Genomic DNA, 13,377 nt, shown 5'->3' on the forward strand with positions numbered 1-13,377 from the left:
AGAACTAGAAGAAATCCTCACATCAGTGCGATCAGTAAAGCACACATGCTGACGCTGCAGCGAGCAAATACTCTTGTAACGGGGAACTTGTATCCTCCTTTAAATCTTTGTGTTACATTTGTTATAATAATGTTACTTGCTTGCTTTAGCTAGATTGACTAGTGTAGATTTAAAATCCACATTTAAATGACATGCAGGAATGTTTCACCCCCTCAGCTGTAACCTCCACATCATCACTGCTCCAAGTCCATCTGGTTACTTAGTTTGCCTCTCTTTGTTTGTTTGTATTCTCCTCAGTGACTCATCATCTCCTTCACTTCCTCCATCTCCTCTCTGGCCGCCGACCATGGGAAAAGCCTTGAGAGATCAATAGTGGAGTCTTTCTCCCACTCTCTCTTTCTCTCTGACTGTATAATAGTTCGAAGTCGTTCCTGTGGGACTTCTGGAAAGATGGCTCACACATGTTCGCCCACTTCCTGTGGATCTTGGTATTTCTCTATCCCATCATCATGGATGTTTAAAGCACAGTAGACACAGTATCCATGCTTTGTCATATTATCATAAAGAGTTTTCCAGATTGGAAATACCCGTTTTCAAGTGTGTTACATCAGAGCAGGAAGTCAGAGCACACAAGGTATTTTCCATCTCCTTACTCCTACACTTATTTGTATTTCCACCCTGGATTTGTCTGTATTACCAACGCTAAGGAGCATTTAAGAGGTCTCCAGCCTCCTCTGATCCTCTGGTGTGGTCCATCTGATCTTTGAATCCTGAAATGCAAACCCCGTAGGAGTGAATACAACTTAAGGACTCTCTGAGGAGGATCTGGACTTTAACCCCCAACTCCTCTCTTAATATGGGGTGTTTTGAAATTGAAGTTGAAGGGTTTATCTGCCAAGGGAGGGAGTCAATAAGGAACATGTTCTTTGGGGAGATGTAATAGCACATTTCAGAGGGCAGTGCCGACGGCGGTTCCCCCTCTGTAACTCTGCACCGGGATGGGGAGGAGGGAAATAGCAGAAGAACTCAGTAGGTGAATGAAGAAAGCTAGGAGCAAGACGTAAACAATTATGTGGACACTGCTTTATGGATTAACACAATTCACACTTATCATGGAACTAGCTGTTGTCTGGACTCTGTAGGAGTAGAAAAATGGTAAGAGCTGCATGCCTCTCCGTTAAGTAAGTTGTGTTTGCAGCACTGTTGTGTTTTAAATAGTTTTCTGACTATCTGTGTGTCCACCTTAATAAAGTTACACTCTCTTTTATTTTATGGACCTTTTAAAATGTCAAATGTAATCTGTTTTGTCAGTGTTCATTCTGAGCAGAAATCATTTCTCTTTCAAAGTAGCAGCCCAGACTGTGTGGCTGGCGGTGTCTATTTTCAGAAGCTCATGGCAACTCTGAAGGGCATAACTGCTCCCATAATCACAGGTTACAGTGGAAGGCCCTGCATTTGCAAGCACTAAAACTATTCTCCGGCCTGGGTGTGTACGTCAAATCACTGAGGCTTGTGGGAGCAGAAGCATGTGTGTGTGCACATGTGTGTGTGTGAGTCAGACAGCGAGAGACACATTAGCCTGCCCACTCTCCTGTCCTGTGTCTGACTGCGTGGCTCAAAGAGGGCCAGTGTTGACAGGCAGTGGGCTGACGGCAGAGCGAGAGGGGTCCAGTGTCAGCGGGGAACAGAGGGGACGGTCTGTTCCCCGTGTCACTGGGTCCCTCTGAGACTCTCACACAGGACGGGATTGTCAGATATGTGTGGCTTCACGCGGCGGCTTCGTCTGGAGTGACATCAGACGCAGATAAAACGCCCTGTTGTCTCAGCCAGGGCTAAAATTGGAGCAAAACAGCTGTGGATGGTTTTTCATGAATTTTAATTGATCAGTGATGTCAGCATGGAGCGACAATGAGCTCAGGCATTTGATGCCACAGTCATGTGTTGGTGTGCTAATGGGCTGATGTGGTCACTTCCTGGCAAACAGACTGGTGAGACAATTAAGGAATAAGTAGAGTAATGCACCAAGCTTTTATGTCTTCTTTACTTGACCAGAGAGATATAGAGGGAGAGCAGACTTGAATTCACCTGATCAGATGACATGAGAGCCTTTTCAATAAAAAGAAATATTATTTAGATCATACAAATATTCATATAAATAGAAGAATCATGAAAAACGAATACAAATAGGTTTATGTAGGTATACTTTCTGGTATGGATTTAGAGTCACTGGGTCACATGACATAGAAGCCATTGAACAATCTGAAATGATCTAATAGGATATTTGTGTGAAATCAATTCATGACACATCAGTAATAAAAAATGGTGTGCCACATTACACCAATTTATTACAAAAAGAATTAATCATTATTTTCACTAATATTAGCATGTAGACATGAATAAATAACATTGTTGTCATTCAACATGTAATTTATTGACGGTCCCCAAGTGAAACCCTTTGGTTAAGAGTGAGGGATTCAATCTAATTGACTGGGGAAGTTTTAAGATGATTTATAATAGTTAACAATATACCCAAGTGACATTACAGGTGGTAAAATAAAATGAATTTCCTCAAAATTTGTATTTTTTCCCATACTCTAGCAGCTATCTCAACTTCAACGGCACTTACATACATCAAAAAGTCCTGTTTTTCATTCCTACCTCTATTCTAACGCTTTTTACAGACGTTCGACGAGTATAAGTGAATCATATACTTTTGCCTTTAAAGTCATCATATCTGAAAAAATGGATTGTTTGGAGAGATGGTGTAATTTATCTGCACTTTCCCTCCTCACCTCATACCTCAAAGACCGCACCTACAGGGTAACTTGGAGAGTCCGACCCTTGTCAATTAACTACAGGGGTCCCTCAGGGCTCTGTCCTTGGTCCCCTTCTCTTCTCTCTGTACACAAACTCGCTCGGATCAGTCATTAGCCCGCATGGTTTTTCCTACCACTGCTACGCTGACGACACCCAATTCATTCTGTCTTTTCCCCGCTCAGAGACCCAGGTCGTCGGACGCATCTCTGCTTGTCTAGCAGACATCTCTCAGTGGATGTCTGCTCACCACCTCAAGCTCAACCTTGACAAGACTGAACTGCTTTTCCTTCCGGGAAAAGATTGTCCCACTCTTGACCTAACAATCAACATCGGCCCCTCTGTTGTTTCCCCGACTCAGACTGCAAGGAATCTGGGTGTGACCCTAGATAACAACCTGTCCTTCACTGCAAACATCGTTGCTACAACCCGCTGCTGCAGATAAACTCTTTACAACATCAGGAGGATACGTCCCCTCCTGACCCAGAAAGCGACGCAGGTTCTGGTCCAGGCTCTCGTCATCTCACGCCTAGACTACTGCAACTCCCTACTGGCTGGTCTACCTGCATGTGCCATCCGACCTCTGCAGCTCATCCAGAATGCAGCGGCTCGTCTGGTCTTCAACCTTCCAACATTTTCCCACACCACACCGCTCCTCCGCTCCCTTCACTGGCTTCCAGTAACTGCTTTAAATCCACTTCAAGACACTGGTACTTGCGTACCATGCTGTGAATGGATCTGGGCCTTCCCACATCCAGGACATGGTTAAACCATACACCCCAGCACGTGCACTCGCTCTGCATCAGCCAAACGGCTCGCTGCACCCTCACTGCGAGGGGGACCCAAGTTCCCATCAACAAAAACACGTCGGTTTGCTATCCTGGCTCCAAAATGGTGGAATGAACTCCCCATTGACATCAGGACAGCAGAAAGCCTACACATCTTCCGGCGCAGACTGAAAACTCATCTCTTTCGACTCCACTTCGAGCAATACAATTACTAACAAAGCACTTATAAGCACTTATATACTAATAAAGGACTGGCTTATCTAAAGCCAGTTGAGTAGCACTTGAAATGTTTTGGCTCTGTGAAACCTGATGTACTTATAAGATTCTGTTTTCTTCAAGTTTGTATCTTCTTGGTCGAATGCACTTATTGTAAGTCGCTTTGGATAAAAGCATCAGCTAAATGCAATGTAATGTAATGTAATGGTGTTTACGACACAAGTCAAACATCACATATAGTCATTTAAGTTCAGTCCATCGTAGACAAAACAGACTCTAGAAAATAGTTGTGTCTGTTTCAGTTTGTCTTGGTATGCTGAGCTGATTAAATTGTTGCCAGGGCGATTAACCCATGTGGGTGATAGTGAGAGACGTGGATACCAGCTTTTAGTAGAAAAATATGGTGAGTCATCTGGGCTGCTTATGTGTCTGTGTGTGCTTGTTTGAGCCCCGTCTGGTCCCTGTTTCCCTCTCGTCTGATGAGCAGACAGCTGGATCTAATCTACGGCATCTGTCTGTGTGTGTGTTTGTGTTTGTAAGGTCTGTATATGAGTCACAGTGACTCATCGCGGCTCGAGGAAGCAGTGATCTGACCCCTGATGTGCGAAGGACCTGCAGAGCTTACCTTCTGCCACACGTCTTAAGGACAATTGTGTGTGCTGTCCAATGTGTAAAGTGTTGTTTAGATTGAGGCATAAATCAGTGCCAGTTTTCTTGATACATTATTTTGTCTGGTTGGTGCGAGAGAAACAATTACCCAGTATAATAGTTTGGTCACATGGGCTTATAAGTGGGGCAGGAGGTTTCTAAGGAAAGCACTGTTCCTATTGTAGTACAACTGTAGTAGCAGTATTCCCAGTGCTCCCATTCATGCCCTGCTCTCCCTCCTTCCCTCCCTCTCGTATGTGTGTGTTTGCTTCAGGATCTTCATGTGTCAGATCCTTCTGACAATCCAGACGAGATGGAGCGTGTGAGGACGAACAGAGTGGAGCATGGGAGACAGACGCACCAGGTCTTACAGGTAACAATTTAAGACGTTTTCAAGAATTTTGTATATTGTATATTTTATATTAATTCTGCCAATCCATGCTTGCTGAAAGAAAGACCCTTTTTTTTGTAATATGCCATCATGGACATTTCTATCTCCTGTCTCCCTTATGTAAATATTAAATGTTATGCTCTTTATTCCTAAGTAAGTCTGACTAAATACATTCATTTAAATCTGACCGTGTTCAGTCTTTTAGTGCATAAAGCTCATATCTAATGGAAGGCTCTATCTTATTCAATGGTATGTGAAAGGATTTCAGGACGAGAGTCTTGACAGTTTGAATCAAGATCAGATATTGGACTTCTTACGAGAGCGTCGTTTAGCCCTTTATACATGTAGTGTCACTTTAAAGATTCAGTAAAAACTGATGCCTCACTGAGTGGTAAGATGTGTAATATTGATGTGCAATGTCATGTATTTACATTATCTATTTGATATGGATTTCACAGAGCATTCCTTTGGACTTTATTGAGCCAGGCAAGTCCCTGAAAGTCCAGGCAGAGCGCCCCCACCTGGTTAGTTTGGGAAGTGGACGTTTGAGCACAGCTATCACCTTGCTGCCACTGCTGGAAGGTAAACACCTGTGTGTGTGTGTGTGTGTGTGTGTGTGTGTGTGTGTGTGTGTGTGTGTGTGTGTGTGTGTGTGTGTGTGTGTGTGTGTATATATTGTCTTAGTAAAGTTGTGCACTACTTACTGTTTATAGATTTCCTAATATCCTTGTTGAATATAACTTAATGAAACTTTATTAACAGCTTGTTTAATAAATAGTCTTGCCTTAGCATCCTGTACCATTAAACAGTGAAGGTGACTATAAGAGGAGCTAATAAGACATATGTAACCTATATTGTAAAATACTGTTTGTATTGAAGCCCTGACCTCTCTGTATCTCTGCGTTCTTTGTTTTTGTGAGCACCTAAAGACACCCTCATAATCAAATTATACAAAAGAAGTCACTTTATCTGTAATAGGTTAGAACAACACTTTTCATGAGTGATGAACTTGTACAAACTGATTACACCTTACCTTATAACCATGTTGTTGTTGCTAACACTGCCCCACAGTTGCAATTATACCCTTGTCTGGGATCTTCTTGCACTGAGCCCATAAACACCACAGAGGAAGAGAGGGTGTGACAGTAGTGCTCCAGTGAGAGCCGTCTCCTTGGATTTACTTTGTGCTCCATCTCTGTGCTGTCACATAAAAACAATAATGTTAAAGGTTAATTCTATTGCACTCAGAAAGCAATATAAAAACAACTGATATAAATGACAACACAGAAAATAGTAGATGGTTATATTAACTCATTCTGACACTATGCCTTTCATCTGCCAGGCTAAGCACACCTCTTGTTTTTAGAAACTGCCGCATGTGCCCATGACCCCTAAGATGACACCAGTATACCTCGAACTGCTAAGAATACTTCACCGAAGTGTTAAAATAGCAGGTCCACACGGATCTCCTGTAACTGACGCTGGGAACATGTTTGCTGTTGTTGCAGGGCGGAACACGCTGGGCAGCGGGGCCACAGACATACCTCTGCAGGGCCTGGGCATCGCAGATCAGCACTGCTACATCGAAAACCAAGCAGGCAGCATCACGTTGCACCCATGTGGAAGCCAGTGCTCTGTCGATGGCCTTTCCATCACCAAACCCTATCGCCTGACTCAAGGTAGCACTGCCACAGTCTTAAGTGACTGATGCTAAATGAGTGTTGGTATTAAAGATTTTTTTTTACTAGCTTCCTGCATCAATAAAATAACTTGGTTTCCTTAGAAGAATAAAACAGATTAGCCAATAGTGTTGATTAGTACAGATGTGCGTATCGTGTCTGCTATGGCCGGAAATTTAGTAGCAGTTTTCATTTTTCAACAACAAAAAATAAAATGTTCAGTTTGTGCTGAAACGTCATGATCCCCAGAGGTAAAAGGATTAGCTTATTTTTCTTTCTTTTTTTTACCTGTGCTACCATAAGGTTTGAAGACTGTAGTTTTAAGTGTAATAGCCAAATAAATACAGTTTGCAATGGAATCCCATAAAATGTAGTCCCTGCCAAGTTTAGTTTATGACTGTAACTGCAAAACTATTGACATAACAAACGTTAGCATACTAGCATGCTACGCTAAAATGGTGATTGTAACATTGTCTGCTAAACATCAGAATGTTAGCATTGTCCTTATGAGCGTGTTGAGCATTTAGCTCAAGGTACTGCAAATATCTTAAGAGCAGCTAGCATTTCTTTATACTATTCTCGTGTTTAACCCTGTTATCTGTTGAATCACATTTATGTTTACTCAGATATTTTATAATTAGCTTACTATCACACATAAACTAGGAGTTGCTGAGTATTAAATACAGTGAAGAAAAAGTGGACACAACACTGTCAAGCTGCACAACAACAAAGCAGTCCCATGTCTTTCCAGTAACATGCATACTTGCCATGAAAAAAAGGCACAACAGTCCCACCCTCCTCAGTCCCCTCTGGATTAAGGCCAGCAGCTCGACCAGAATGTCATTTGAAGCCGGGTGATCAGCCAGTGTGTGTGGAGGCAGCAGCTGCTCAACAAGAATACTTCAGGCTTTGCTTCATTCACAGGACTCATGTCAGGATGGCATGTTATAAACAACCTGAGAAGAGAGGAAACTTCTTCATTTATATCATAAAGAACAATGTTGCAGCCCTATGGACCTTTGACTTCCATTTATAGGATGAAATAAAAGTTAAACTCCCTGTGGATTATCCAGAACTGGAAACAAATCTTCTGGGATTATATCAGGCAGGAATGCAGGGAGAGGAGAAGGAGATGATTTCACTTACTGGTTAATCACACGTGAGTTAAACTAGTTTGCTTTTCTGTCAGGTAAACAATCAACACACTTCCTGTAGTTGAATAATAGACAAATAGACGACAATAGTAGTATGTATGAGCTCTTTTCCATGCCTGTGTCACAATGTGGGTGACTCGTTTTCTACCACATGCTTTCACTCTCAGATCTCCTCGTTTATCAAATGTCAAGATGAAATGTGGTTCAGCTTCAGGGCATTTTAAATAAATCTTCCAGATAAATGGGTCTACACACCCCCTATTGTTTTCTATCAATCAAAATCGGTTGTGGCAGTGCATTTTATTGTGGTGACAATACTCATCCTTTCTTAAGATGTTAACAAACTCATCACTGTCAGGTTTTTACCCACACTTTCTTTTCTCCTGGCAGGGTGCATGCTGTGTTTCGGTCAGTCTGTCTTTTTCCGCTTCAACCATCCAGAGGAGGCCCTGCGGATGAAGAGCATGCTGCCTGGAGGAAGCCAAGGACCTAACACCACAATAACTCATCTTACAGGTAAAGACCCTGCTTAAATAATCATAAAACACCTATAGCCCCAGATAGTAGCATTCCTGTGATCCAGTCACTGGAAAAAACACAGAGATTGTGTTAAGTAATAATACTTAACAGGGATCCAGAAATAAACTGGTATGCATTACATGTTTAACAGTTTCCTCTGTAGCTATTCTAGGCAGAACAAATACTTTGGCCTGAAGGATATTTAGACACAGTTGGTTACTCACCTTAGTGTACAACAAGTTCCCATTAATGCTGAACAACAATCGTACATCTGTTGTATGGAATTACAAAACGTTGGCCTTTGGTTAGGATGACATATTGCACATGCCTGACTTGTTAAGACTATCTGAGTTTTAGGGATTACTTCTTAACAAATGGTTACTTGACACATTGGTCATTATCCTAGGCGGGATGCAGAAATAGCTTTCGCAGGGCTAATTATCTGTGGCCTACATTGTGATCTAGTTCATTTAAATGTGTGGTTTTTGCTCAAGGTGTGACCCCATTGTGACAAATGATTGTTGTAACCTTTCTTTTTAGAGTTCCATTCATGTGGTGTAACATTGTTCTGGTACGTTAATTGCTTTCACTGTTGCCTCGTGCCGTGGATGATATTTAGACTCCATTCTCCTCTGACCTTATTAGTTTGGCTGTCGGTGCCTGAACATACAGTTAGAGCCACCACACCCTTTCCAGTGTGTATGACCCACTCTTTCCTGACCAGGCCCTGATTTGATCTGCTTTGAATGAAGTACACTGCTACAGCTTTTATATTTAGCAGCTCTAGATCCCTGTAGGATTACATCACTACTGAGGAGCACAACATCCCAATTGCTGGGTTCCTATAGGAGAACATCAGCTCTTAGACATTTACCAGTATTTAAAGTGGGCCACCGGGACACTGTGGGTGGCTCCCCCTTTATCTTGAAGCACTGACTTTGTGGTGAATGCCAGTAGGACAAAGATGACACAGGACAGATCCCTCCCACTGTGTTTGTTTATGTGTGTTTTTGCAACTGTCTTCTCAAGTGTCCTCTTCCTTAACTCATCAGGAATGCTCACTCACAACCATTTCTGTCTCCCTTCCCAGATTCTCACGGTGTCCTGAATGGGAACCATCAGTCTTATTCGAGCAATGGCGACTCCAAAATCAACAACAAAGCAAAGAATCTCCAGGACTCATCGGGGCTGAAGGCTGGATCTGGTAACCAGCCTTTTCATGAGCCCTCTCCTCCGAGGATGCTCAATGGGAGAAACGAAGAGGAGTCCATTTATGAGAACAGCAGCAGCTTTCAGGGCCAGACCCTCAGCAGCAAAACTCCTCCAGTACCTGGGCATTCCCCTCACACCAACTACACTCCTGTCCCCCATCCACGGACCTCACTCTCTGTGGCCTCAAGCGGTTCTAGTGGTGGTCAGAGGGCCCAGGAAAGCCCAAAGCTTCGTAGGAACTTAAGAGCCGAGGCCACATCAAGCCCAACACCTCTGAGCAGGGGGTCAGGGCAGGGCGCAGAGAACTATAGCCACAAACCATCCCCCATAAAGCTTTCCTCAACAGCTCCATCCAGCCCTCGAGTGCGAGGCTCCTCCCTACAGAAGAGATCCCCCAGTCCTAGGCGAGATCAACACCTCTCTAATGTGGAAGTCCCTCAGAGGTTGAGGACCCCGGAGCCGATTGGTTCCAACAGCTTGAGAGAACTTCCTCCTCTCAGTCCTTATATGTCCCATAGGGGTACTCAAGGATCACAGGGCTCCACTTCAACCCTTGCATCACAGGGCCACCTCAAACTCGCATCTAATTCGAAAGCAGAAGCCATGCGGGCCATGTATGCCCAGGGTCCAATGTCTCTCTCTGGGCTGGAGAAGGAGCCGGGAGGAAAACAGTTAAGGTCCGGCCCGGGAAGTGCCATCGCGTCAGGCCTGGGTTCTCTGTCGGGATCTCCTCTCGCTAGCCCTCGTAGCCAAAGAAAGACTTCCTGCATGACTATGAGGGAGCAGAGTCTCATGAAACCATATACCCGGGAACGCAAAAACAGCATCTCTGAGATAAGTGACAATGAGGACGAGTTGCTGGAATACCACCGATGGCAGAGAGAGGAGAGGATGCGTGAGCAGGAAATGGAGAAACAGGTAAGTGATCAGCACTTTAGATATTACTTTACAGTAGAAAACAATTTTACTATGACAGGTTTAGTTTAAATATAGGTGTAAACTTGGCTCAGGAATTCAAAAAGTATCAATTTTCTTTTAAAGGTTTTTTCTTAATGACTGTTGCTTATGCTATTTCCTGTTAATGAGTGGAATTTGTACATACCTTATTCTGCTATAACTTATTTTCGTCAATTTAACACCATAACAAGTTGACGGTTACAAAGCCACAGCTGTATCAGGGTATACAAAATGTTAGCAAAAAACATTATTTTAACCAGCATATACGGAGTCACAAACATGTGACAGTTAAGTGAAGGTGGTGAGAATGCTGGCATGGCAGACACCATGTCTGCATTCAGATATCTTGTTTAAATCTCCTGGCGTACGGCCACTTGCTCATCTCCCCAGAGCATTTCGGGCATGTTCAGCCCATGTACCCCGATGAACACGGGGTGAACATTCCTCCACATGTCTTAAGGTCCAGAGCCAAGGGCCAGCTGCTTATTAATCAACACTATATTTATCAAGAGGGCGAGCGGCTTTTACTTTCAAAGCTGCCCATGCTTGACTGAAAGCTTTTTATTATCTGAACCCACGCTAGCTCATAGACTGCATACTTGTTATCCATCCTCAGTCCACACCCACTACCCCCCCATCCCCATTCTTCAGCCCCCACCCCTGCCTGCGTCTGACAGCTGAAGCGACCACAGGGGGTGGGGGTTCCCAGCCCTCCACAGACTATTTCAGGAACCAAAAGGTTTCTGGTAACAAATAAGAGAGTTACCGACAACGTGCATCTGAGTTGGACCGACAGAGGTTTCAATGCTGTGGATACAGTTTGTGCACATTTGTGTTCAGTCAGTAGATAATGTAAGGCATTACCAAGTACATTTACAGATAAATCACTGATTCTTATTGGCCTAATGGTGGGGCGATGTGTTTTATCCACCATTAGAATTTCCCCCATTACATGATTTTCATTTTGCATGCGTTGATATTATCCTGGATTCATGTGGTAGTTCAAGTTTAAAACATGTCCTATTTTGTCAAACCAAGACCCTAATAATTAAGCTGGGTAGAAAAAACTATACTGTACAGATTTGTAGCTGTAAGCTGAACATTTGAGATGTTGGTTCAGGTTTCCAGGTTTTCAGTGATTCCTGGCTATTGGCTGTGATGTGCTATGTCAACCCAGTCTCACGGCATTTCATGTTATTAGTCACGAAATTAATTTAATCTATTGATTCGTGTTCACCAACACGATTTTCACCTTTTTTTCGTGTCACACAGAACGATTTTAAATGCAATGTATTTCTATTGGTAGTATGTTTCGTGCCTGCAACACGTCTTTTTGTCCGGTTGGGTCTTGGAAGACCAGAAGCTGTGTGGTTTATAAAAACATGTTCTTACTCAATATCTTACCCTAAGCCTAACCCTATCCCTTTTATTTTAAATTGTATAATGTCTGAGTTTTTTTGCCGTCAGTGAGGAAAAGAAATGGCTCAGAGCCTCAGAATACTGAAATCTGTATTTTATGTCATCTTCTTTTCCTTCTAATTTGTTATTATTTGGTGCAGGCACGAAACATACTACCAATATAAATACATTGCTTCTAAAATCGTTCTGTGTCAGAATACTTAAATCTGTATTTTTTTTAATGTCTTTTTCCTTCAAATTTGTTATTATTTACATTGCTTTTAAAATCGTTCTGTGTGACACGAAAAAAATGGCGAAATCGTGTTGGTGAACACGAATCAATAGATTAATTTCGTGACTATAACACGAAATGCCGTGAGACTGTGTTGGCTATGTAGCTAATTGACAAATATGGTATAATGATTTTAAGTCTTAATCTGTTTTTATGGTAAATTAATACTTGTGTACACAAATGACACAATACACAATAATGTAAATAGGCTAACCGATGTGTGAACAAAAGTTCCCGAATGTCACATTAAACTGAAAATGACCTCATCCACGTACCAAGGGATAATGTTCAGGTTTGTCTAGCTTCAAAATGAATGATATCCAGGCTCCAATTAAAGGAATTGTTTGACATGGTGGTGAGGTAGGTTACACTTTCTTGCCAGAAGTTAAATGAGAAGATTGATAGCACTCTCTCAGTCCATTAAGTTTGAAGCTAGAGTCAGGAGACGGTTAGCTTAGCTTAGCAAAAGCAAACAGCTAGCCTGGCTCTGCTAGTTAGCACCACTTATGTGATGTCATTTTATTTTAAATCTGTACAAATACAAAGATGATAAATATTAAGACAGATACTATGAAGTGCAACATTTTGATTTAGGATTAAAACATGAGATGCAATGTATTAATACATTAGCTTCCTTGGCGCTAGCTATAGCCTACACCTATAGATGAGAGAGACAAAGAGAGGATTTCCTCTCAGTGAAATGAATGGACTACTTTTGGCACCCGGCTCTCTCAGCACAGTAATGTCACTTTACTGAACCCTAGCTACTTATTTTTGCTCTTTAAAAATACAAAACGGACCATACAGCAGCAGCAAAAGTAAAGGGCATAGGCTAGCTAGAGAGGTGAGATGAGGGGAAACAGACTTCAAATATTTCTATCACTAAGATGGTTTTTGTTAATTGAGAATCAGAATACCTTTATTAGTCCCACAGAGGGAAAATGTACATTGTTGTAGAATAGATGTATATGGTGAACACTAAGAACAAATATTTCAATTGGAAAAAACTGCAACTTTTCACTAATAATGAGAGATGTTAATTTCAGCGTTACACTTTTTTTGCTCCTTCAACTGACCTGCAAATCCATGTAAAAGCAAAGGATTTAAACATTTTAATTAAAAGCCCGAAATACACTTACTTGCAAAGAGTTACATGAGATCTTTCTGTTGAATGCAATTCTGTTGCTGCAATTTTGATTTAGTCTGACTAATTTAAATACCAGACAAAAGTGGGCTTGTGGTTGTGGACATAGGATAATGGGACGATACCACACATCAGGCACAAAAGTTCCCAGTCTTTATTCTAATT

At 42.2% G+C, this 13,377-nt stretch overlaps 1 protein-coding gene across 8 annotated transcripts in view; it reads left to right on the forward strand.

Annotated features, from left to right (window-relative positions):
* The window catches only part of phldb1a (pleckstrin homology-like domain, family B, member 1a), a 34,928-nt gene that overhangs the window by 1,958 nt on the left and 19,593 nt on the right, over positions 1 to 13,377 (forward strand). For 3 of the 8 annotated variants that reach the window (XM_034139868.1, XM_034139869.1, XM_034139871.1), the window contains exons 1-6: positions 950 to 1,155; positions 4,741 to 4,839; positions 5,316 to 5,439; positions 6,366 to 6,536; positions 8,081 to 8,206; positions 9,300 to 10,339. In XM_034139868.1, the coding sequence (XP_033995759.1) occupies positions 1,153 to 1,155; positions 4,741 to 4,839; positions 5,316 to 5,439; positions 6,366 to 6,536; positions 8,081 to 8,206; positions 9,300 to 10,339 (1,563 nt within the window). In that variant the 5' untranslated portion in view covers positions 950 to 1,152. Of the gene's footprint in view, positions 1 to 948; positions 1,156 to 1,921; positions 1,989 to 4,740; positions 4,840 to 5,315; positions 5,440 to 6,365; positions 6,537 to 8,080; positions 8,207 to 9,299; positions 10,340 to 13,377 lie in introns of those variants that run through there. The other 5 variants (XM_034139865.1, XM_034139866.1, XM_034139863.1 and 2 more) reach the window with 4 other exon arrangements.

This window comes from Trematomus bernacchii, unplaced genomic scaffold (genome assembly GCF_902827165.1).
Source record: "Trematomus bernacchii unplaced genomic scaffold, fTreBer1.1, whole genome shotgun sequence".
Taxonomy (NCBI): domain Eukaryota; kingdom Metazoa; phylum Chordata; class Actinopteri; order Perciformes; family Nototheniidae; genus Trematomus; species Trematomus bernacchii.